Consider the following 24,565-nt stretch of genomic DNA (forward strand, 5'->3'; position numbering starts at 1 on the left):
TAGTATGAGCTCGCAGTGTCTTTCCATTTTGTCCACGTGTCTGGGTTCTTTGCATTTCTCTAAAAGTCCTGCACGGGTTTTTCGGTTTCTCTGGGTGGTGTGGGGTGAGCTTGTGTGTGGGGTGTTGTACCTGAGGGTCAGTTTGCAGAGGATCTCTGTCTTTGCAGGGTGTTGTGCCCAGGTGGTTCTAGACAGTGTGCTTAACTTCCCCTTCAGGCCTTTCCTCTCACCAGCCTCATTCTGTGGCTTGTGCAATAGTCACCCTGAATGTGGTGGTCTCAAGCCCCACTTTGTGAGGGATGCTGGAAATAGAAATTGGTAAGATTTTGTGTTCCTGTTCTGTGCTGGTGTTGACTATACTGTGGCCCTGACTTCCTGTGGGCCCTGTAATGGCTCCTGGGTTCCTGAGTAGGGCCTGTCCTGTCTTGAGTGGGCAGGGCCTGTCCTGTCCTGATCGAGCAGGACTTGCAAGACACAACAGCAGAATGCATAGTGAGTTGCTGTGCCTCACACACACTGTGTTCATGAAGGCCTCTTCTCTGTACATACACTTTGAATGGACTCACCAGGCTGTGACAGTGCTGTGGGAAAGAACTGTCAGGCTGTCCTGTGTGTGTGTCATTGGCAGCCGCAGGCAGTGGCCCCACTGGCTGGGATGGCAGAGTTTAGGACAGGGGACCTGTTGCTCCTGTGCTCTTCTGGTGCCTAAGGTCTCCTGGGGTCTGCATGGTGGAGCTGGATCGGCATGGGTACCACTGTCTCCCACCACGGGCACAGGTGCCGCCCAGGACAGAGGCTCTGGCCCCAGCCTTGCCTGGGGGAAGCCTTGTGACCTCATTGCCCTCTCTGGAGTCTGTGCACCCTGGGAAGGGGAGGGCGGCTCTGCTTCTTCCTGTGTGGCCGTCCTCAGACCCAGACCCCGGTGATCCCCAGCTGCTGCTCATCCCTGCCGACAGGAAGCCCCCTCAGCTTGGACGTGTTCATCTGCTGGGTGGCACACAGCAAAGCTCTCTTCTTGCCCTTGTTCTCTGAAGGAGTTTCGGACGTGGCTGAGGGAGGAGTGGGGCCGCACGCTGGAAGACATCTTCCACGAGCATATGCAGGAGCTGATTCTGATGAAGTTCATCTACACCAGTCAGTACGAGTGAGTCTGGGCCTCTGTGGTGCTGTGAGTGCAGTCCACATCACTGTAGGTGTGAGCACAGCCCTATCGGGGTGAGTGTGGCCTGTCTCTGTGGGGACTGCTGTCCCCATTCTGTGGATACCATGAACACAGTTGTCTTCCCCTTTTCCGGTTCTGTGAACTCAGTACTCCCTTTTCTGGGTAGGTATACTGTGGACTTAGCCCCTCCTTTCTGAAAGTGTGAGAATTGTGGGTGCAGGTCCCCTTTCAGTGTGGGTGCTACGAGTACAGCCTTATCTTTTACTCCTACTGTGGTATCTGTTGTCTTTGTCACCTCAGTACAGGTGTCAAGTAGCCAGCGTGTGCTGAAGCTAAGTGTCCCTGGGAAGCCTCCCCCTGGCTTCTGGCTCCATGCCTGGCCATGACCCCTCACAATGGGGTGGCTTCTTTTTCTGAGGGCTGTGGTGAGCCATGCTGTGCTCACGCGCTTGCCCTCCTAGGCCCCAAGAGTGCACACTGATTGGTGCCAGGAGTGCTGTGTCCAAGGTTTAGGGCCAGTGGCCTAGCCAAGAGGCTGCCTGTCCAAGCTGAACCCCTCACTTCTTCTCCTCCCACAGCAACTGCCTGACCTACCGCCGGATCTACCTCCCCCCCAGCCACCCTGATGACCTCATCAAGCCAGGCCTCTTTAAGGGCACCTATGGCAGCCATGGCCTGGAAATTGTGATGCTCAGCTTCCACGGATCTCGTGCGAGGGGCACCAAGATCACGGTGAGCTGTGCTGTTCCCTCACAGCTACCTGTGGTCAGGCAGGAGGTCACTGTGGGATGTAGGATTCGGTGCATGAGGACCCTGCAGTGCTGGGCTGCTAAGTTCTAGGTCCTCTCCTGCACCGATGACCCAGACATCCTCTGTCCTTAGGAGCTGGAACTTGGAAAAGGAACCCCAAGCTGCCTAGCTAACCCCCTTGTGCAGCCTCATTGGCACCCTCTGCCTCTGCAGGCTCCCGCATCTTGTGTTGGTTTGCCTGGGCTGGGCTCTGAGCCTCAGATAAAGTGAGCTCTGGAACCGCTGGCTGCACACATGACTGCTTCTTGCCAGGGCCTCTTTGCCACCACATTGCCCTGTCACTTGAGTTCTGAGGGGGCAGCCTCCGGTCTGCAAATGTGTCCTGAGCATCAAAGCCTTCATCGGGCTTCATGTCCATCTGCTCTGAGAGACTGATAGGGTCCAAAATCAAGGTCCAGCTGCCTGGTGGGACCAGCCCCTCCCTTGAGGTTTTAGCACCCCACCGGCACTGAGTGGCAGGGGGTGGTGGCCAGAGCTCCCTCTAGTCAGGCTCAGGAACTGTGTTCCAGGTAGGCCAGCCTGAGCTGAGCTTCTCTGGCCTGTTTCTGGCCAGACCCTGGTGGAGGTCTCCACATGCTTCACAAGCAGGAGTCCCTAGGCATAGGAGTGTGTGCCTGCAGTCCAGCCAGACACCTCTCGTCACTCACTGGCCAGTGGGAGCTGATTTAAGGAAGTCTTGAGACTCTCTTGCCTTGTGAGATACTGCTGCAAAAACCTGGCAGAGCTAGGGTGTGCTCCGCAGGCTGGGAGGTTTCCGGGGTCCCGCAGCCTTGCTTACTGTCACCTTCCTTTTCCAGGGTGACCCCAACATCCCTGCGGGCCAGCAGACCGTAGAGATTGACCTGCAGCGCCGGATCCAGCTGCCGGATGTGGAGAACCTCCGAAACTTCAATGAGTTGTCCAGGATCGTTCTGGAAGTCCGAGAGCAGGTTCGGCAGGAGCAGCAGGAGGCTGGCGAGGGCCCGGCCCCACCCCGGGAGCCTGCAGCCAAGGGTCCTGCTGGGCCACCTGCCAGGGACAGCAAAGAGCCCGGTGGTGGAGCCGAGGCTGCTGAACAGTCGGGCTCGTCCGGGCAGGGGCAGCCGTTCGTGTTGCCTGTGGGTGTCAGCTCGAGGAACGAGGACTACCCCCGCACCTGCCGGCTATGGTGAGGACCGAGGGCCAGCTCTCAGCCGACACAGTTGCGGATGCTCCTGGCAGGGTGGAGGGGTCCCTGCCTCACGGCTTAGTCAGGAGACCTCTGCTAGGCTGTGTTCCCGCTGCAGACTCGTGGCAGAAGCAGCTCACAAGTGGACCAGGATGCTGGCTATAAGCCAGAAATGGGCTAGGCTGTCCCCCGTAAACTCCTACAGCTCCCCCCTCCCAAGTCTTCCAGAGCAGCATCAGCAGCATTCGATCCCTGAGCCTGAGGGTGGGGCGGGGTACACGCCCCTGCAGATGGAACACAGCACTTTTCCTAGAAGGACCTACTGTGGGATTTCCAAGAGCCTCCAGGACAGGGGGCCACTTCAGTGGCACAGGCAGCAAAGCTCTGCCAGTGGCTCAAAAGATGACATACTAAAAGACACGGAAAATGCCCCGCAGATCTGGCAAGTAGGCGGAGCAGGGGAGGGTTCCGCTACTGCAGTATGCGGGCTGTCCTGCAGTTGGCGCTATCGCGCACGTCTCAGGCTTGGTGACTGCGGCTGGTGGGCTCTGTGATTCCTTTCTCTCCTCCCACGGCTAGCTGTATCTGCCGCCTCCAAGCTCAGCCAGCCCCTCTTATGTGCCAACACTGCTGAGGGAGGGGTAGTGTCTGTCTTCCCTGTCCACCCCTGCAGGTGGTGGGCCACTGACCCGCAACCCAACCTGCTGGGCACCAGTGCTCGCCCCTTTCTTTGACTTTCGCCTCCTTAGCCCTGGCCACTGTCTCCAGCTTAATGTTGGGACCATCCTCGTCATTTAGGCCATTCTTCATAGATGAGTAAGGGCCAGGCCCCTGCACTCTATGAGGCAGGAAGTCTCTGTGGCCCTCTCTAGGTGCCATGGCTGTTGGTTTACCTGGAGAAGGGCGTGCTTTCCCCATCTGAGGAGCCTCTGATCCATAGTGCTGTTCTCTCTGCTCTCGTGAGCAGCCTCAGGAGGTAGGGGCATGGGAGAATTCCTATGTCTTCTGGGCCATAAATAGGCAAATCTTGGTCTCGATCACACAGACTAAGTGGCTCAGAGCCCTGGTCTGTGTCCAGGGCTCCCTCATGCTTATTCCTAGCAGACTGTAGTCAGGGACCTCTGAGCCTAGCTCTGTAAGGTGAGGCCCTCCTTGGCACCACTTACTATGAATTGCTGTGATGTGGCCGGAAGCTATGGAAAAGGCTGACAGGGAATGCACTGGGTATGTTCCATGTGCTGTGTGCTCATGCTGTCTGGACCCATTCTGATGGCTCTCTCTCCTCTCTTTAGTTTCTATGGCACAGGCCTCATCGCGGGCCATGGCTTCACCAGCCCTGAGCGCACTCCCGGTGTCTTTGTCCTGTTCGATGAGGACCGCTTTGGGTTTCTCTGGCTGGAACTCAAGTCCTTCAGCTTGTACAGCCGAGTCCAGGCCACCTTCCAGAATGCCGACGCGCCGTCGCCTCAGGCCTTTGACGAGATGCTCAGGAACATCCAGTCTCTCACCTCCTGACCTCCACGTGGGCGGAGGGGCTGCACGGGGCCCGGGTGGGGGAAGCATGCACTTTAGAAATGAACGCACACCTCCGCACTAGGGTCCCGGTCACCCCGAGACTCTCTCCTTGTATAGCGTGTAACATACTCTTGTATATTTGATTTGTCTTTAGCTGTGAAGGCGGACATTAAGCATGGTGGGGAAATAAACAAGTTGAGCCAGGATGAACCTAGCTAGTGGTGGTGAGAATCAAATGGAAGCCCACAGGTCCTCAGGAGAACGTGAGTCTGTCTGTAGGGAGGCTTATGACACACCCATGGAGGCTCATGGGAGGCTAGGTGTTCTGCTGCACCTGTCTCCATTGGATGACCTAAACAGTCACTGCTGGGAGGTAGCCTCAGGGGAGTTGGAGTGTCACTTGTGGGACCCCGAGGGCTTTCTGTTTCCTCACTGGCTTCTTAGATTTTGGACAGGGAATCAGGTACAGCGGTGGGTGCACGCCTATAATCCCAGCACTCAGGAGGCAGAGGCAGGCAGATCTCTGAGTTCGAGGCCAGCCTGGTCTACAAAGTGAGTCCAGGACCGCCAGGGCTTACACAGAGAAACCCTGGCTTGAACCCCATCCCCCATCCATGAAAAAGAGATTTTGGATAAGGGCATTCTGCCAGGACCAGTTTTCCTGCCCTGGCTGATTGGAGCCACCAAAAATTGTCATGGCAGTATCCGTCCTGAGCCCCTGGTGGCCTCTGCCCCACTTGCCCCGGCGTTAGAGCCAGGCCGTTCAGCCATCCTCTTGCTTGTCCCCAGCAGCCACATGCTCCTACCTATTATGGAGAGCCTGCCCTGTCTATTTGTAGGCCCTGCCTTGGCTGGACACCACATCCCCGTTGCTTTCATTTTCTGGTTGTGAAGGTGCCTCTCACGGATTTGATGGTGTCGGCGGTGGACGCTTGTGGAGCTCTTCGTAGGCAGAGGGAGGGGACAGTTTTGTAGACAGGCACACCTGTGTATGGCAGCGCACTGCAGTGCACCATTGTCACCTGCTCAGCGACCCTGAGTGCTGGCCCGGGCTAATGTCTGTTTGGGAACCATGTGGGAAAGCAAGACGGTGCAGCCACCAAGAGCGCAGACCTTTGGGAACTCCTGCCAGCCCCTGCGGTGTTTAGCATACTTCCAGGCTGCCCCTTTCTTTGCTCATAACTGGCACTGCCGCTGCAAGCCCTCGAGCTAGGGGTTTAGAACTCATCTTTCCGGTGAGGGGCTGTAGGAAGGTGGCAGCCGTGTGAGGACGGCTGTATCCTCCCCGATGGTGGCAAGCCCTTCCCGCCAGAAGGACCTGCAGACTCAGGAGGGTGGCGTGGCAGAGGACCCTTGCAAGCCGGCTTTAGGATGCTGGCTTTCTATCAGGAGCGGTAGCGGAAGCCGAGGTGAGCCTCCAGGCTGGGTTCAGCCTCTATCATCTTTGGCAGAATTGAGCCCCAAGCCTTTTGTTACTTCTTGTCAGTCACTTGTTTCTTGTGCCAGATGAGGCATGCTTTAGACAGTATAAATGTGACTGTGAAGCCTCAGGGACTGTGGAGACAGCTGGGCATGCAGGTAGGGCTGCTGTTGAGGTTTCACCGAGTTGGGAGAAAACCGAGAGTGTGTTTCACACAGAGCCTGAGGCTTGCTAGTTCAGAGTGTTCTTCAGTCCTCAGCAACTTCCATTAAGTAGGGGCAGTCACATCGAATTAGCCAACCACACGCTGGCTCTCCGAAACACATGCCCCGGTTGCTGCAGGTGAGGGTCGGTGAGGGCTTACGGCACTGTTGGATGCAGTGAAACCGTGCTGCCTCCTGTAGGGAACAGCCAGGCCCTGGTACTCCGCAGGTGGCAGGCTGCAGGTGGCCATCTGTGTCCCTGGGCCTCCCCGTGTCACCACCATTGGCTGGCCTTGCTGCTCAGGCTGCATAGCCCATGGAGAGAAGGCCTCCTGTGGGTTTGAACACTTGACCTGCCCTGCTGTTTGCAGAGATGGTGTGGTTACTGTTATGGGCAAGCCTCGGGAAGTTTTTCTAGTGGGGACTGAATTCTTTTGCCCGAAGATATTGCTGGTGTCTGTTTAGGCCTTGACTTCCGGCATCAGCAGTCTTGTCAGTGGTGGGAGTTCTAGACTCCTTGCCTTGTGACTCCCCTCGTCTCCCTCTGGCATCGGCTGTCTGGCTGCCTGTGGCATGTGTTCAGGCTCTGGGCTGTCAGCTCTGTAGCATTGCTGCGCTTCCTCTTGGGACCTCCCTGTCCCCGCATGTCTGCTATAGAGAGGTGCTTGGCAGTGGCTTCCCGGCCAGATGCTGTGCCAGCCAGCCCTCCCTCACGCCATGCAGTGAGCCCCGGGGCACTTGCTTGTTCCTTCACCATGAACTGGGAGCTAAGTGCCACTGTGGCCTGGGCAGCCAGGACTCCTCCCCAGCTGCCGCCGGTTACTCCAGCCCTCCACCTGTGAACAACACACCCACTGTATGTTTACAGTTTAGTACTGTGGAGAGGACCCGTCCTGCTCAGCTGCCAGGATTTCATGAGCCTCGGGTCGTCCGTACTTCCTAGTTTGAGACTGTCTTCTCAAGACAGTGGGGCACGAATGTCAAGCACCCGATGTGACGTGTGATGCCCGGCAGAGCGGCTGGCTGTGCTGAGCCGCTTGCAGATTGGGAGGCGTCCCCTGGAACACTCGTCTGGCTTGGGTCTGCTCCTGGGGTCACCGTCACCCATTTGCTGTTGTAGACCAAGCCTGTGGATTTGGGGGAAAGTGGGGTAGGTATCCTCCCCAGAGAAGCTGGAAACGGGGGCGGGGGCCACGGTTTGGAACTTTGCAAATGAGGCACTGGTGTTCACAGCCCCTTGGCCCATATGGCCAAACTCCAGAGAAGGGCTTAAGGGTGGGTAGCAGCTCTGACGGTACCTGCGGGGCTGGTCTCTGTGGCTGGACCCTCCGTTTGCCTGGAGACCAACACAGAGCCAAATTGTGCTTTTCCAGGCCGCTTGCCTGTGCTCACAAGCCTGTTTGGAAAGTGTGGCTTGTGTGGAGCGCCCCTGAGCTCTGGACAGAGGGTGGCTCTTAAAACCTCTCAGGTCAGCTCGGCTTTGCCTAAGGGTCAGGGAAGGGCCCTGAAGAGTAGCTGCTGTGTGCCTGGTGCCCAACGTCACCTGTGACGCTTGTCACCAAGGACGCGTGGGGACGTGTGGTTGCTTCTCTTCAGTTTTCAGTAAACCTGTTTTTGAAGCCTTGTTGTGGGCCTTTGATTTCTTTCTCTGCTGTTCCTAAGATGGAGATCGGGGGCCAGTCAGGGAGGGTGGTTGGTGCTGTGCATCACACACACACACACATACACACACACACACACACACACTTTTTATATGTGTGTTTTGCTTGCATGTGTACATCACATGCATGGCCGGTGCCTGAAGAATTCAGAAGATGTCAGATTCCTTGGTGCTGGAGTTACAGATAATTTTGAGTGTCACGTGCGTGTTGGGACCTGAATTTGGGTCTTTTGCAAGAGCAGCCGCGTTCTTAGGTACAGAACTCTTCTCCAGCCCCTATGTTGATCTGATGAGAAGCTTCAGCTTTTCCAAATGAAGAGGAATCAAGGTGACTCCTTAGATCCCAGGAAACTGTTGGCTTGTGTCCTTGTCTCCACCCAATTCCCCTGAGGACAATGGCAATGTGTTGGAGGGTAGTCATGCTGCTGTAGGACAGAAATCAGTACATAGGACAAAAATAGATACATAGGACAGAAGCCGGTACACAGGACAGAAATTGGTGCAGAGGACAGGCACTAGTACACAGGACAGAAACCAGTACATGGTTCTGCTAGGCATCTACAGCAAGGTGACAGCTCCGAGGACTCTGCTGACTGGCTGGGGGCCTCAGGAAAGCCCAGAGGGCAGCACCCTAGCCATCTTTGCTTGGCAGGCAGGGCTCAGGGCCAGTGTGCATGGGTCACTGTTGCATCATGGGATGTTGAAGAGGTGCAGTATTGTGCTTACGTAAAATATAAGAACAAAATAACTGTGTTTGACCAATCCATATAGAAACTTACTGCTTTGCAAGCATGAAAATCTGAGCTCAGATCTTCAACACCCACGTGCTGGTAATCCCAGGACTGGGGAGGCAGTAACAGGAAGGTCTGTCCCTGGGGGCCTCCTAGTGAGTGAACTCAGTGAGATAACCTGCCTTTTTTTTTGTGGAAAAAAAGTAAGAGGGCTGGAGAGACGGCCCAGTGGTTTAAGAGCACTGGCTGTTCTTTCAAGGTTCCCAAGTTCAATTCCCAGCACCACATGCTGGCTCACAACCACCATATAACAGGATCTGGTGCCCTCCTCTGGTATGCAGCCACACGAATCTTAAAAAAAAAAAAAAAATAAGTGGAGGGGCCAGTAAGGTGACTCGGTGGATAAAAGTGCTTGTGCAATCAGGAGACCTGAATTTTGATCCCTGGAATCCATATTAAAACAACAAAACCCTGATGCCATGGCTTGAGTCTAAAACCAGCGTTGCATCTGATGTGAGATGAAGATCTGGGAATCATCCGGAAGCTCATGTATGGGCAAGGGCCCACTCGGCATGTCAGGTGGGATACATGCACAAGTAATCTTTAACAATTACTCTTTTTAAAAAGTGGAGAGCCATGGAAGAAGACACTCAATGTCAACCTCTGGCCTCCACAAACGTGTATAGCCAGGCACACACAACAGGCGCGCACACACAGATGTAGCAGTGTGATGCTGCTCCGTGGCCACTTTGGGGCCTCTGCCCTCCCCCAGGGCAGAGCCACTGCTGCAGGTGATGGCCTCCTGTCAGAACAAGACAATGGTGTCCACAGGGGGAGAGTGTCTCCGCACAGCTCCCTGAAGCAGTTTTGTCTTCACAAGGGTGGGGAGGTGGCCTACAGCTCCCGGCCTGAAATGCTTTAAAGCAAAATACAGGTGGCCCCAGCTGTCCTTTCCTTTCCTGAGCCTGAACTTGGCTTTTTTTGTCCCAGGGGAAACAGCAGACAGCCATGAGGGCAGAATGGATGCCTTCTGGAGCTGAGATTACAGATGGGGTCTCATGAGACTACAGACAGGGCCATGACCTGTCACTTGGCGCCGATGTAGCCTACTTGTGTCAAGTGTCTAGTTAGCAATCTCAGTATGATTCGCCACCACCCCAACCGTTCTTTTCAAGGAAGTTGTGGTGTGACCTCTAGTGGAAGCTCAGGGTCACTGCAGCCCACAGAACCTTAGCAAAAGAAGACATTAGTAGGGCTTTCAGGGCACAGTGGCACAAGGTAGTGTCTTATGTCCCCTGGGGTAGCTGCTATGCAGCAAGGCCATCCTCGGCCCTCTTCCAAACGGGGAAGATCTCTGCCTCCTTGTCCTACATTGACCTTGATCTGGAAGGGAAGGCGCGACCCGTGCCTTAGCCGTCACCTCTTGCCTGCTGACCTGGTGTGTGTGTCTGCTTCCCTCCAAGCAGTGGGCTCCGGGCAGTTCTCAGGCAGCTCCGTCCTTAACAAAGGCTGGTAGTGGATCTTCCAAGCCGACCTACACTTTTACTCCTTTCCCTCCTCCAGAGTGTTCAGTCTGGGCACACTGTAGTTTCCGTTATTTGTCCCCTCCAAGGAGCCGTTTAGGCACTTTTTCCCCCAAGTGTTTCCAAGGGGAGAGACCTCTGACTAGATGAGGCTGCCTTGAGACCATGCTCCTGCTGTGTCCGTCTGTCAGGCGCTGGGATTGCAGGCTTGTACCACCATGCCTGCGCATCCTACAAGAATCCGGTACTATATGGCTGTTATCTATCTGTGCTGTATACAGCTAAAGGGAAAAAACTGGGCTGCACACTTACAGCCCTGTGTCCCATGCAGGTCACCCCTGTTGAGACTACGCAGCCCCATGGTGGGGTTCTCCCATCCTGCTACACCTGTCACACTCCTCCATGGCTGACTAGCACTCGGGAGTGGGGGGAGGGAGGTGACAGGTTGTCTCTCTCCCGCTGACGGACCTTGGGCTGCTTGCAGGTGGCTGTCTTGTGAGTGGTCGTCTGCACCCCGGGAGAGCTGTTGTGTGGACAGGGTCTTCAGAGTAGGGAGAGGGACTGTGGGAACCACACAGCCTTAAGAACCTGCCCAGGGCTGGAGAGATGACTCCCTCGTTACGAGAACTAGCTGCTCTTGCAGAGGACATGGTTTTCTTTCCAGCACCCATATGGCACCTCACAACCATCTATAACTCCAGTTCTGGGGACTCCAATGCCCTCTTTCTGATACTGTGGGGACTATGCACACAGGGTGCACATACATCCATTCAGGCAGACACATACATAAAATAAAACGCTTATAAAAACCCTGCCTATGTTTGACAGTGGTTCCACCATCTTGCTTTCCCAGCAGCACAGGATGAAGGGTGTACTATCTTCATCTCAAAGCTCCTCATTATCCCTGGGGATTTCCACCCCCATCCTTAAAGGCCACAATGGTGCCCATTCATTAATGGCCAGGGTGGCCTCTTTCTCTGCGCACATCTGGATGATGGCCACACACAGCAAGATGTTTGTTTAAGGTCTCTGCACTATCCCCGAGGGAAATGCCAGGGGAGAAGGGTGAGAGGGAGGGAGGAAGAAGACACAAGGAGCCAGCTGGGTAAGGAGCCCTGGGGCTGGAGCCTGGGGACAGGTCCATATGGACCAGTGGCTAGCCTGAGTGGGGCATGACTCTGCCACACTGCAGAGAATGCATACCCAGCCTGGTGGTGAACTCTGACGGGTTCCAGGAAGTCCAGCCTGAGTGCTGAGAACTCGCTTGACCACAAGTCTCTGCCTCTTCAGGTGATTCAGGTGACTATGGGAAGTAAGTGCAGAAAGCACACACATGCCCCTGCACCGCCAAACCTCGGCTGCCATTAGCTGCATCTTCACCTCCCAAAACTCACAGTCTGCCTGGCTCGGTCAGCATTTAGTGAGGCCTGTTCTGTGGACCCCACAGAATGAAGCCCACAGATAGCTAGTGACAGGCACAGAGATTTGGGCTGAGGGTCCAGGTGGGATCACATGGCATGTGGAGCAGCAAGGAGCAGCATGCTGGGGAGGGAGGCTGAGCTGCAGAGTGGGATGGAGTCTGTGGCCATTTGGACGAGGATGTGTGTGCCTTGGAGGTCATGATAAGAACGGTGGCTGGCTCTGTGAGCACCACAGAAGCCCCTGAAGGGGCTGAGGCTATGCTATGGCCTCCTTGCTGGGAATGGCCTACAGGTATGAAGGGCACTGAGGCAGCTGCTGTGAGGCCTGGATCAATGGGTGAGGTATCAAGGTATGAACGTGGAGCTAGGGAGGGTTGGATGTGGGGCAGAGCTGAGGGAAGAGCTGGGTATTGGGTCTGACTCACTTGCCTGCTGCCTGTGTCCCACCAGTCTGTGGCTAAAGTCTGGAGCCTGCTGCATGAAGCTGCCGGATCACTCAGTGGACGCCAGGTCCAGACAGCTTCTGCTGGCTCCAGAAAGCATCTGCTGGAGTCCTGTGCTAGGGGCCCTTTTGAAGACACTCACTCAAAGAGTCACACCACTGAGCTTTCCACACCGTGAGCCTAGCACAGTGGACCTCGTTTCTGCCCGCTTCTGTGACTCCTGGGCCTATGCTGCCCTTCTGGAGCCAGCAGGGGGACAAGGGCTGCCTGAGAGGGATGGCCTGTCCTATCATCACCATGGAGCTTCTGTTCCCAGCATTCCAGTTCCATTGGAAGGCCAGCTCCCGCAGAGCACCATGGTTGTGGGGGACACAGAGGGAGCACAGGCAAGTAGGTGGCTTCTTCTTCCGCATACTTCTCAGGGTGCCCTAGGGCCACGGTGTGCAGGCTGACAGAGGCGTTTGGGAAGTGGCAATATATCAGGGCCTTTGTGGGTCTCTTCCCTTTCCCGCTCTGATGGCAGTGAGGACAATGACAGTGACACCATATCCCACAGCACACTGGAGCAGGACAGAGTGAAGGAAGACCAGGCGTACCCACTGAAAAACTGGGACGCGTCACCGTTGGAGACAGGGAGGAAAGGGGTGGCGATGATACCAGTGACCGCGAGAGGAAAAGGTAATGGCCAAGCCAGCCAAGCTGACAGAGCGATACCACAGTCGGGGCAAGAAGCCAAGAGCCCCGCAGCAAGAGCGCTAGACAAGAAATGTAAATTGACAGTAGTCAGAGGCACTGGGGTGACCTAGAACCCTCCAACATTCAGCCTGAAAGTCCTGGGAAGTGTCCCCAGCAGGAGAGTATGTTCTTATCATTTTGTTTTTACTTTTTATCTATCTATCTATCTATCTATCTATCTATCTATCTATCTATCTATCTACCTATCTATCTATCTAATCTATCTATTCAGAAGAATGTGTTCTTAGCATTGTGTTTTCATTTTCTTTTTATCTATCTGTCTATCTTTCTATTCAGGAGAATGTGTTCTTAGCATTTTGTTTTCATTATCATCTATCTATCTATCTATCTATCTATCTATCTACCTACCTATCCTTTTTTTTTTTTTTTTTTTTTTGAGACAGAGCTTCTCTGTGTAACTCTGGCTCTCCTGGAACTTGCTCTGTGGATCAGGCTGGCTTCTAACTCCAAGATATCCACCTGCTGCTTCTGCTTCCCAAGTGCTGGGACTTTATAAAGATGTCCACCACCACTGCCTGCCTGGTTTATTTTATTTATGTTTGTATTTTTGAGACAGTTTTCCTGGCCTGGAACTCTTGACAATCCTCATGTTCTCAAGTGGTTTCTGTGCTCACCATCCCCACCCTTGAATCTAGGCTCACATCTTTCCTGCAGCTGGGATACCTCAGCTGTGGGCTTGCTGTACCTCCCAGCATGGCTGTGGCGAACATCTTTTCTTCTTTCTCTCATTCATAGGGGTCTTCCTTTTGTTGAGTTGTTTCTCGATGCTTATTAGCAGGGCCTCAGCCCAGCGCTGCATCAGCCACCACCCCTGCGTGTGGGGGAACTGGTGTGCTCATCCCAGCCCACCAGGTCTCTGAGCCAGCTGTGGACTGTCTGTGGTCTGTGGTGCAGCTGCTATAACGAGAGGCCTAGGGACCGTGGGACTTGGTGGGTGTGACTGTTAGCGGGGTGCTGGGAACAGCTTGCCTCAATTTGGAATCCTCTACTGGCAGGCCCCAGAGAGGGAGTCACAGAGAGGTAACTCAGCAAACAAGTGAGAAGGAAGGCCCAGGGGCCGAGATCTGCAGGGCCACAGATTGTAGGGACCTGTGCTGGAGTGGTCGCCACTGCAGTGTGGAGGCAGGGGTAGGAAGCCACATTCCCACCCGTCAAGAGCAGCCCTGGCATGGAGCTGGAAGGAGCCACTTAGCACAAGCATGTTCCTTCACCAGCCCATTTGTTGATTGGCCGCTTTGTTTCCTTTGTGTCAAACATTCTTTGTACATTCTGGTTGATTGATTTTTTTTTTTTTTTTGTACATTCTGAATTTTATCCCCTGCGTGAAGTGCAGCTGGATTACGATTCTCTCCTGTTCTTTGGGCTGTTTCGGGATAGGTGGGTGCAGTGCGTGTGGCACAAGTGTGGTGGTCAGAGGACAGCTTGAGGCAGTACTGGCCTTCCACGTGGGTATGGGATCAAACTCAGGTTGTCAGGGAGCCTGCTGAGCCATCTCACTGCCCCCAAATGCTATGTTTGACCAAAGCCCTGACTGGAAACATTTCTTTTAAAGTTACAATTCACGCACATCTGACCGGCGCACGAAGTTCGGGTCCAAGATATCACGCTATTCGATTATGAATGGGTTTGGGTAGAAGTGGGTCCCTGATGGTAACCACAAAGGGAAATGCAGCTCACGAGAACCCCTTAGGTCCTGTCTGACTTCTCTCTCGCTCTTTTTTCAGGGGATCGGGAGAGGGACCGGGGCCGGGCTGCCTCACTCGCGCACAGGCCCATCCACAGGAAATGGTGAGTGGCGTCGGGCGGGTCTCCATGTCCATCGGGGCGACAAGACGATGGGGAACGACAGGAAGCGCGAGCCAAGTGTCTGGAGCCCGCCCTGTCTCACTGCTCCCATGAGCCACCGCTGCGAGTAGCCAATCAGCTGTTAGCTCAGTGCACGACCAAATACGACAGCTTCTCATTGGCTGATTGAGGACCAATCAGCAGGTCGAGCGGGAAGCTGTTGAAGCACCGCAACCCTCCGGCCCTAGCGAGGACCTTGGACCTCGCCTGCTCTGGTCCAGCACAGTGCATCATGACAGATCAGGTTAGCCCAGAGCCTGCACAGGTGACCTCGGAGCTCACCTGTGAGTGCCCGGAGCCCCGAGGCTGTCCGGTCCAGCGGTAGCGCAGTGGCAAGGAAACGGAAAGGCGACCTTCTCTTTCCATCCCTGGAAATGTCAGGAGCAGGTCTTCAGGCATGGCTGTATCCAGGTGTGCAAGGACTGTGGCCCCGGACGTCTTCCCCCAGCCCTCCCCTTTCCCTTGTGCTGGCTTCCCGCCCAGGCCAGGTGACCACCTCCTGAGGTAACTAGGGTAGCTCTTTCAGCAAGGGAGCCCAGTTGCTCCCACTGGTTCCAGCAGGCAGTTTTAAACTTAGTTTTAAGGGTAATGACAGTGTGAAGACAAATCTCTGAGACTAGCTTGACCTCACCTCCAGTGTGGGCTGCCTGGGGTAGGTCGGATGCTATGTAGGTCAGCCCCTGTGTCTTGTTTTCAGTTATCAGCCAGGAGAATTGAGTACAAAGGCCTGAAGCACGCCAAGCTCACTCCTGTGATCCCAGCACTTGGGAGACTGAGGCAGGAGGGTTGCTGTGAGTTCGAGGCAAGCTTGGGTTACATAGGCCTTAACAGAACAGCAAAGCAGACGGTAATGATTATGATTATTGTAATGAAACACACACACACACACACACACACACACACACACACAAAACAAAAAACAAAAAACGCTCGGGTGTGTGCTTTCTGACATGAAGCAAGCTGACACCACCACAGAAACTCAGCCTTACCTGACTGACATTGGATGTCCACAGGCCTGAGACTCTCATGGCTAATATCCTGGTAGTGTGTGGCTGGGATCCAGGAAGAGAAACTGTCACTCCAAGCACTGTTCTGCTGTGTCCCCCTCTATCCTTTTTTGTCCCCCTATGCCCACTCTGACCCCTGTGTTTTGCTTTGTTTTGCTCTGTCTCCTGTTTTCTGTCCTGCTCTGGTCTCTGTTTTCTTCTGTTCTGTTCTCTGTGCCCCTGTGTCTTGAAATACACCGGTTCTACTGGGTTGTTGCAGTTTTGACAGGATCTCCTTCTTAGTGCAGTAGGCCTGTGTGTAGCCAGCAAAGCATCACAGAAGGCTCAGTGGAGCCCTTGGGAGGTTTGGGCCTTAGGACTCTCCTGAGAGCCAGGCCTGGCTTTAGCTGGAGTGTCTTGAAGCAAGTTGGCTCCGGAACAGAGGGTCCCACATCAATGGGGAAGTTATCACGTGAGTGAGCCTGCCCTCTGTCACACTGAAGCGCCTCCTGGGCTGGAAAGGACGGCCTCTCCACCCTGAGCGTGGTGCCGAGGCTCACCAGTGCCCAGCCCGCGGTTTGCACAGAGCCCAGCACATCCTCAGCAGTGTGTTTCTCTTTTCTAGGAAGGGTTCACTTCAGACCTTTGGAAAGGAGGTGTGCGTCACAGGTCACACGGTGAGCGCATGCCCGAAGCGTCTAGTCCCTCCTCTGGGTGGGAGGAGGGAGATGAGGGCCTCAGGCTGGCCCCCACAGAAGCATGTGGTGGTGTGGGTCATCTCGATGCCCCCTTATCTCCTCCCTACCAGTCCCTTCTGAGCCAGAAAATCTAGAAATCCCCCACAGTGTCCCACCCTGGTCATCAGCCTCTTCATGTACCCCTAGAACGCCGGTGGTGGCCCCAACAGGTGGTTAGCACCACACAGAAAGCCACAGGTGAATCAGGAAGTAGCTGGCTCCTCTGCCTCCAGTTGCTCGAATCTCCCCTGGACAGACTTGCTCACAGTGAGGCAGCAGTGAGTGGCCAAGATTCCCCCGACCCCAGCTTGCAAACGGCCATGTAGTCAGCCTCATCCTGAGTCCCCGTCCCTCCCCCCCCCCGGAACTCCCTTTCAGTCCTGTCACAGATGCCTTCCATGCCCAGCTCTGTCCTCGGTGTCTTGCTCAGGTGTACCCCGCTTAGTTCTGCCCTCTGTGTATCTTGCTCAGGTGTACCCCGGCCTCCGCACCGTCCTCCCAGAGTGCATGTGTTGCCAGTGCTATGCCAGGTTTGGGGGCCACCTGCCTGTGCCCAGGGCTGATGCACTGCTGCCCTACTGGGTCCCTCTGTCCCTGAGACCACGAAAGCAGGTATGTGAGTGAGTTGGCAGGTCATCGCTTAGGGTCTGGACATATGACTGGGCCCAGAGGCCATCAGAATCACAGGTCTCCTATGACTGAAGTTCCTGGGACACAGTTTTGGTTTGATTGATTGATTGATGTTGATTTGATGCTGGGGATTGAAGTGCTCTCTGCTGAATGATGACAGTCCCTGCCTACCTTCCTCCTCATCTTCCCTCCACCCCTTTTGTTTCCTTTTAATTGTGTGTGTATGCGTGTGTGTATGTGTGTGGATGTGTTGTATGCTTGTTTCTGCCTGTGGGGTCCTGCATGCATCCATACAAATCAAGTTGGAGGCCAGAGCATATTGTCAGATATGTTTGTTTGTTTTGTTTTGTTTTCTTTGTTTTTCAAGACAGGGTTTATCCTGTTTTAGCCATGGCTGTTCTAGAATTCACTCTGTAGACCAGGCTGGCCTGGAACTCACAGAGATCCACCTGTCTCTGCCTCCCGGGTGCTGGGATTCAAGACATGCACCACCACCACCACCACCAGAACCACCACCACCGGTGTCTTTGGTCTTATTTATCCTTCTCTGTCTTATCGACTTGGGACACTCCCTCACTGAACCCGGAGATTGCTGCATCGGCTAGGCTGGCTGTCAGCAAGCTCCTGGGATCTTCCTGTCTCTACTCCCCGAATGCTGGGCATACAGGTGTCAACAGTCCATGCCTGTCTTTCACAAGGGTGTTGGGGAGCCAAACTCAGTCCTCATGTATGCACAGTAGGTGTTCTCACCCACGGAGCCAGCTCCTCAGCTCCTCTTTTCTTAAAGTTTTTTAAAAAATATTTTTGGCTGCATCTGTGTGTGCATGTATGCATGTATGTGTATACGTGTGTGTGTGTGTGTGTGTGTGTGTGTGTGTGTGTACGTGTACATATGGTACCATGGTATACTTGTGGAGATCAGAAGACTGTGTTTGGGGGTTGGATCTGTCTTTCAATCCTGTGGATTCCAGGGACCAAACTCACGTCATCAGGCTTTGTGGCCATGCACCCTTCCCTGCTAAACCATTTCTTTGGCTTGCATAGGCCTTTTGAGATTCATTCCTGTGGTGTGTGTGCATTATCCTGAGTGTCCTCCCAGCTCCCTTGTACCTGCTACTCCCCCGTGGGCACCATGACATGGCACTCACACCCATGGGCCCGCCCACGCCCTCCTCTGCCAGGGCCAAAGAGCCGCATGGACCTTGGTGGAGGGTTACAAGGGTGGTTACCTCCTATGCCTGCCACAGGCTTCTAGACAGTCCATTTACCATGGACAGTGTGCCAAGGAAGTTCTTGGCCTGTGGGGTCAAGGCCAGCCTGCCTACATAGTGGGTTCCAGGCCAGCCAGAGCTGCATAGAAAGACCCTGTCTCAAAACAAACAAACAAAAACAAAAAACTCACAACAAACCAAAGACCTCACATCCCCTAACCCTTCTCAAGCAGCCCCAGAAGCTACAGACCGAGTATTCAAACAGAAGAGCCTCCAGGGGCCATTCTCATTCAAACTACCGATACTACCACGCCTGCCGGGAAATCTTTTTACATTTATTTAGTGTGTGTGTGTGTATTGTGTGTGTGGGTATATATGTGCCAAGGGGCATGTGTGGAAGTCAAGACAATTACAGGGGTCAGTTCTCTCTTTCCACTGTGAGTCCCAGGGCGTGAACACAGGAGTACAGGCTAGGCAGCAGCTGCCCTCCTGCTGAGCCATCTTGCTGGCCCTTATATCTGGTGGTGCTGGAGATGGAACCCAGGTCCATGTGTGTGGTTGGCAAGCACTCTACTAGCTGGATTATGCCCCGCCCCCCCAAAGACAGGGTCTCCCTATGTAGACCAGGCTGGCTTTGAACTCACAAAGATCCACCTGCCTTCTGAGGGCTGTAATTAAAGGCACGTGCCATCACACCTGGTGCCACCCTCACCCTTTTGAGCCTTTCTTACTGTCCACCGGCAGGTCTCAAAGATGATGCGGTGTTATGTCCCCAGAGCCATAAAGTCATGTCGCTGCCCCTGCCACTGCTTTGGGGGCCGCCTTCCGATGCCCAGGGATAGGGCTGTTATGCCCTACTGGGTGCCCCAGGGGTTGAGGTCACAGAAGAAGGTAAGAAGGCGGTGTGTGAGACAGGACTGAGTGAGGGGAAAGGGGAGGAGTCCAAGGGGCGGCACCTCCCTGATGGCCCTGGTGAGGGCAGCTGAGGGTGGAGGTCTTGTCTTGTGGGGGTTCTGGGAAGTATGGGCCTCATTCCCTGAGGATGGGTGAGGGGCCATCTGGTAGCCAGGCTGCTGCATCTTTTCCTCCTTGCTGTCTCTTCCCCTGTCTTTCTCCCTACCATGCCCTGTGCCCATCTCTCTGCACCTGTCCAGAGCTCCGCAGAGGTGGCTGAGAGGGGCCGAGGCTGTGGGTTTCCTTCCTCTGGTACCACCTCCACCCCCACAGCCGAAGTTCCAGGCCGTGATGCCAGAGTTTTCCACATCCCGCCTTCCTGCATCTGACAGGGCCTTCCTGGTGTTCGGGGCTAGTTAGAAGGCTAATTTTTCTCTCCTCTTGCCTTCCACTTTTGGGTTTTCCATCTCTATGCAGCAAGCTGTTCCCAGCACAAAGAACTCAGACCTGAACTGGGAACCACAGCACCCCTCCCTCTTCCCCTTCCCCCACACACACCCTGGATCATTATTTGACACACTGACCCACTTTCTCATCTTCCAGATGGTGAAGAGGCTGGAGAATCTTCGAGACACTCCAGGTAACTCCACACCGTGTGTCCCTCATTCTGCCTCAGGAAGGGGGCGGGACAGAGCCACACAGGTGACACACACCCAGCCCTTGCCAGGCATCACAGCTGCCTGGCATCCTTTTACAAATGGCCACCAGTCTCCGAAGTGGCAAGCCGGAGCTGACGCCATCTAAAGTGAGGTTTTATTCAGGTGTCACTTCTGTGACTTGCGGTGTGGAGTGTCTGCACATGGTCACTTTGAACTGGTGTGTATTTTTGATGTGACAGGTCTAATGCCGCATACAGACACACGCACATGTTATACAGTACACTCATAATAGCGCATGCACAGGCTGCTCATGCATGTGGCCTGGCACGCATGCATTCCTGTATCCATGTTGACAGCGTGTGATCACATCCGTGTGCTCAGTGTAGGTTCATACACGTTCGGCAGCACACTTGCACTGGTGACGTGGACTCAGGCACGTGTGCCGTGGCTCGGATCCCTGGGAGAGGGCAGGCGTCTTCTCCCCACGCTGCTCGTGTTTTTTGAACCCGCTGTCCTGGACCTGATCTTGAAGATACTTCCAGGCTCTGGCCCAGCGTCTCGTGCCTTGTGCAGGATCTCCGGGTGGGGATGGCATTCTGGGAAAAAGCTCAAATGACTAGAGGAGCTAGGAAATGACCGGGAAGGGATGAGAAGCTTGGAAATGGACAGCCACCAACCACGCTGTTCTTAAACAGAAGTAACACTGTCACACGGAGTACGGATTCGAAGCTCGGACCTCTGCAAGAGAAGATAGTGCCCCAGCCTCAGAGCTGTCCCTCTAGCCCCTCCAACCATGCTTTCTAGTTGATTTGTTGTTGAGATGAGAGCTTACTCTCCCCCAGCTGTGTGTGAACGCCTAGGCTCAAGCCACTGTCCCTCCTCAGCCTCCCCTGTGGTGGGGACTGCAGGGGCTTCACCATGTCCCTCAGCTCAGGTAACTTCCAGAGTTCACGCAGCAAGCCTCTCACCTGTTCACATGAGGAAACGTGAGGCAGGATTAGGAGGACAGCCTGTCTCCTCTTCTGTTCCTCTTCCAGCCCAGTGTGATTTCATCATTTGCCTTCAAATCCAATGGGTTTCCATTTGAATACTCTGTGTGTGTGTTTGCACGCGTGCTCGCATTCGCCTGTGCCAGAATCACAGTCAGCCTTTCACTTGCTGGGCTACATCCCCAGACATGTTTTTCATCTTTCATTTTTCTTGCAAAAGATGTTTCCATGCTCTTCCGCTCCGGACTTTTGTGGTGTTTGTTTGTTTGTTTTGTTTCCAGAAGGAAAATGTAGTTATCATGTTACATGTTAAGTGTTTTTGCATTGATGTAATTAGGGCTCATTTCTGCCAATAGTGTGTTTGCAATAGTGTGAAAAAATATATCAATGCTGGGGAGCCTGCACCGAGCAGAGCTTACCCGAGAATACGGAAGGGCTTCCAGGAGGCCCAGATGTTGGGACTCTGTGCATGGCATGGCTGCAGCATTTGCTATGGAAGCACTGAGTCTTAGCGCCTTGGTGTTTTGCATTCAGTATGTCTGGGAGGGTGTCTGATGCCTGGAACTGGAGTTACTGACAGGTGTGAGCTGCCATGTGGGTGCTGGGAATTGAACCCAGATCTTCTAGAAGAGCAGCCAGTGCTCTTAACCACTGAGCCCCTTAACAGGCGACCTGTTTTTGTTTGTTTTTTTTTTTTTTTTTCTGTATTGTATCTATTTATTTATGAGTATGCTGCTGCATGTACGCCCAACGCCAGAAGAGAGCATTAGATAGATCCCTTTACAGATGGCTGGGAGCCACCATGTGGGTGCTGGGAATTGAACTCAGGACCTCTGGAAGAGCAGTCAGTGCTCTTAACCGCTGAGTCACCTTCCAGCCCAAGAGTCATTGTTCCATTGTCGTGTAGAGGAAATAGCCTGCCACTCACACACTCAGGTTCCATGGTGTGACACGCTAGGGTGCCGCTGCTCCTAGGGCAGAAAAACAAAACGGGAGACTGACTCCGCACAAGGGAGGAGCGCGTGCCGGAGGACCACAGCAAACAGCGCAGGCTAGAGACCGCCGGTGGGTCGTGGCGATGTGTGTACGAGCCTGTCTGTGTGGGTATGTCCACGTGGACATGTAGGTGGACATGTAGGTGCAAATGCACGTGTCAGTGTCAGGTTCTTGTTCAGTGCCTGGCCACCAACTGATTATTAATTAATTAATTACAAGTGGTTGTTTTGCCAGCATGTGTGTCTACCTTGTGCTTGCAGTGTCCTCAGGAGCCAGAAGAGGAAGGTGGGGACCCTGGAACTGTACATAGGGTGGCTAGCCACCATGTGGGGGTGCTAGGAGTTGAACCCAGGTCCTCTCAAAGAGCAACCAGTACTCTTAACCAGTGAGCCATTTCTCTAGTTGTGACTGAGAACTCTTTAAAAGGTGCTGAAGTACAGTGCTGGAGGAAGGGAGACTTAGATCAGCCATTTTCCCCTAACTCAGCTGTGGGAACCCAATCAGGCGCTGTCTTCACTGGCCTCTACCTTTTAGAGAGAAAAAGAAAAGAAGAAGAAAAGAAAAGAGAAAGAAAAAAGAAACTGTACTTTGGTTGGGTGGGGCCAGTTCCCCACAGAGCCACAATCCTCAGCTCCTGGGCCCCCAGGTTCTGCCCTGTCCTTAACAAATGCTCCTCCTGCTTCTAGATTGCCCCCTGGACTCAAGAAGATGGCACGGCTGTTGGCAGGTCTGTGGGGACCAGCGTCTCCTCCTCAAGTGGCAGCGGCTCCAGAGCCTTCATCAAGATGAGCTGTCAGGTTCCCAGGAGGACGAGGCACATGCTGGCCGCCTAGGCCTCCTGCCCCTCAGCTTCAACCTCCTGACCCTGCTGCAGGCTGTCCTGAGGGCCATCATGGCCATTCGGTGAGTTGAGGAGTTGAGAAATGTGTGTGTGTGGGGGGTGTCTAGACTCGTCACTCCCCTTGGAATCTAGTCCCTGCCACCAGCATCCTGCCCCACACTTGTCTTACATCCTTTACTGAAAGACCATTGAGCCCTCGGATGCCATGGTGACAGCACTTGGAAGGCACTTGGAAGAGGTGCCCTTGGCGTCACAGGCCTGGCTCTGGGACAGCAGCGCCGGCCTAGCCCCCTTGTCCAGCTGGGATGTGGGGAGCCCCATGAACTTTGACATCACAGGCCTGGCTGCCCCTGTGGCCTAGCAGACACTTGGTGGCGGAGGGTCCAGCTCAGAACCCTCCTAGGAGTAAGGGTGCTATGGACCTTCCCATCCTCCCCCGCACAGCGCTGCCCTCCCCACCCCCGTGCCCTGCATAGCTCCCATATCACCCACTCCCACAGCTCTACAAAACTGGGCATTTCCTCCCTTCCTGAGGGTGGGTACTGGAGGTCAGAGGCTCACTGGGTCTCACAGCTGGGAATCAGAAAGGCAGCACTGACCGCAGTCCACTCCCCCAGTTCCTGAGTGATGTGGGGAACCCAGTGACTGAGGGCACACCCACACCGTCCTGGCTGTGGAGGCTCCTGGCAAGCCCACACTAAGGACAGTAAGCACTCAGCCTGGGGACAGCTCCCAGCACTTGCCTTTCCCTTGGCTTTCCAGCCACTTGTTCTGGGACTGAGTTGGAGTCTTCAGCTACGGTCAAGATCCTCAGCAAGAACGTCAGTCATGATCATGGCCTCCAAGGGAAGCCCTCAGATCGGGAAGACCTGTGACACTTGCTGTTTCCACACATGATAAGATCTGCACCCATGATCCAATCCGAGCTAGGAGCCGCCATGTGACTGTTCGTTGAAGGGGGGTCTGGTATGAATGTCCGCATGAGTCTGTTATGAATGCAGCCAATAAATGTTATTTGTGAAACTCTAAACCAGCCACTTAATTATTTCATGTGCTTTGCCTGCATGCATGCCTGGGCTTCATGTATGTGCCTGGGTGCACATGGAACCAGAAGGACTGGAGTTACAGATGGTTGTGAGCTACTGTGTGTGTGCTGGGAACTGAAGCTGGGCCCTCTGGAAGAATAGTCAGTGCTCTTAACTATGGAGCCATCTCTCCAGTCCCCAGATCAGCCACATTTAAAGGGTGACCCCTGGTTTTCCTTTGTAAGGAGGAGCTTATTCTCTGCCTGTGTCTCTGGAGGGCACTCATTTCTGCATCTCTCTCCTCTGCTCAAGGATTAAAAAGGTTCTATTAAGGGTTTTTTTGTTTAGTTTGTTTTGGCTGTTGGAAGAAGTATGTTTCTACACAGCCCTGGCTGTCCTGGGGTCCTACTCACTCCGTAGACCAGGCTGGCCTTGAACTCACAGAAATCCACTTGCCTCTGCCCCCTGAGTGGTGGGGCTAAAGGTGTATGCCACCACATCTGGGCTAAAGGTGTATGCCACCACATCTGGGCTAAAGGTGTATGCCACCACATCTGGACTAAAGGTGTATGCCACCACATCTGGCCTGAAAGGATTTTATTTAAGACCTGACCCAGGGTGTCTCATTTTGATGCCAAGTAGCAGCATTTAAAATTATACATAAATTGAAAATTTTACATCTGTTTGCATTAAAAAGTATGTACAAGAGCTAAGCAGAACAGTGCTGTAACTGCTACACTTCTCCAGCTCGTTGAGGGGTTTTGTTTTGTTTTTGAGACACAGTTCTCAGGTTGGCCTCAAACCCCTGATCTTGCCTTTCCCTCCCTAGTGCTGGATTTATAGGTGAGTGATGCTATGCCTGGCATGTACTGAAATCTGAACATGGACTTCTTATTCGTGATGTAAAAGTCGACATCTTAAAGTCCATTCATTCGCTAGACCTGGACCTCAGGATTTGGCT

General features: G+C 54.1%; 2 protein-coding genes across 5 annotated transcripts in view; both read left to right on the forward strand.

Moving 5' to 3' along the window:
- Positions 1 to 7,881, forward strand: part of Fbxo31 (F-box protein 31) — a 30,667-nt gene extending 22,786 nt beyond the window's left edge. For 2 of the 4 annotated variants that reach the window (XM_060391851.1, XM_060391852.1), the window contains 4 exons: positions 957 to 1,144; positions 1,741 to 1,894; positions 2,770 to 3,119; positions 4,412 to 7,881. In XM_060391851.1, the coding sequence (XP_060247834.1) occupies positions 957 to 1,144; positions 1,741 to 1,894; positions 2,770 to 3,119; positions 4,412 to 4,634 (915 nt within the window). In that variant the 3' untranslated portion in view covers positions 4,635 to 7,881. The remainder of the gene's footprint in view (positions 1 to 956; positions 1,145 to 1,740; positions 1,895 to 2,769; positions 3,120 to 4,411) is intronic. The other 2 variants (XM_021631146.2, XM_021631147.2) reach the window with 1 other exon arrangement.
- On the forward strand, positions 6,379 to 23,573 carry C10H16orf95 (chromosome 10 C16orf95 homolog). The gene is made up of 8 exons (XM_060393249.1): positions 6,379 to 6,396; positions 14,482 to 14,579; positions 16,248 to 16,299; positions 16,831 to 16,971; positions 18,945 to 19,091; positions 19,698 to 19,734; positions 22,425 to 22,641; positions 23,342 to 23,573. The coding sequence occupies exons 1-8, from the start codon at positions 6,379 to 6,381 to the stop codon at positions 23,358 to 23,360; spliced, it is 729 nt and encodes a 242-aa protein (XP_060249232.1). The 3' UTR covers positions 23,361 to 23,573.
- Positions 23,574 to 24,565: the final 992 nt, after the last annotated feature.

Source organism: Meriones unguiculatus, chromosome 10 (assembly GCF_030254825.1).
Source record: "Meriones unguiculatus strain TT.TT164.6M chromosome 10, Bangor_MerUng_6.1, whole genome shotgun sequence".
In the NCBI taxonomy this organism is placed as follows: domain Eukaryota; kingdom Metazoa; phylum Chordata; class Mammalia; order Rodentia; family Muridae; genus Meriones; species Meriones unguiculatus.

Excerpts from the sequence above, each read along its gene's own strand:
- C10H16orf95 (XM_060393249.1), top strand. Across the intron at positions 16,300-16,830 it reads TGTGCGTCACAGGTCACACG|GTGTACCCCGGCCTCCGCAC; the intron begins GTGAGCGCATGC and ends TATCTTGCTCAG. Across the intron at positions 16,972-18,944 it reads CCCTGAGACCACGAAAGCAG|GTCTCAAAGATGATGCGGTG; the intron begins GTATGTGAGTGA and ends GTCCACCGGCAG.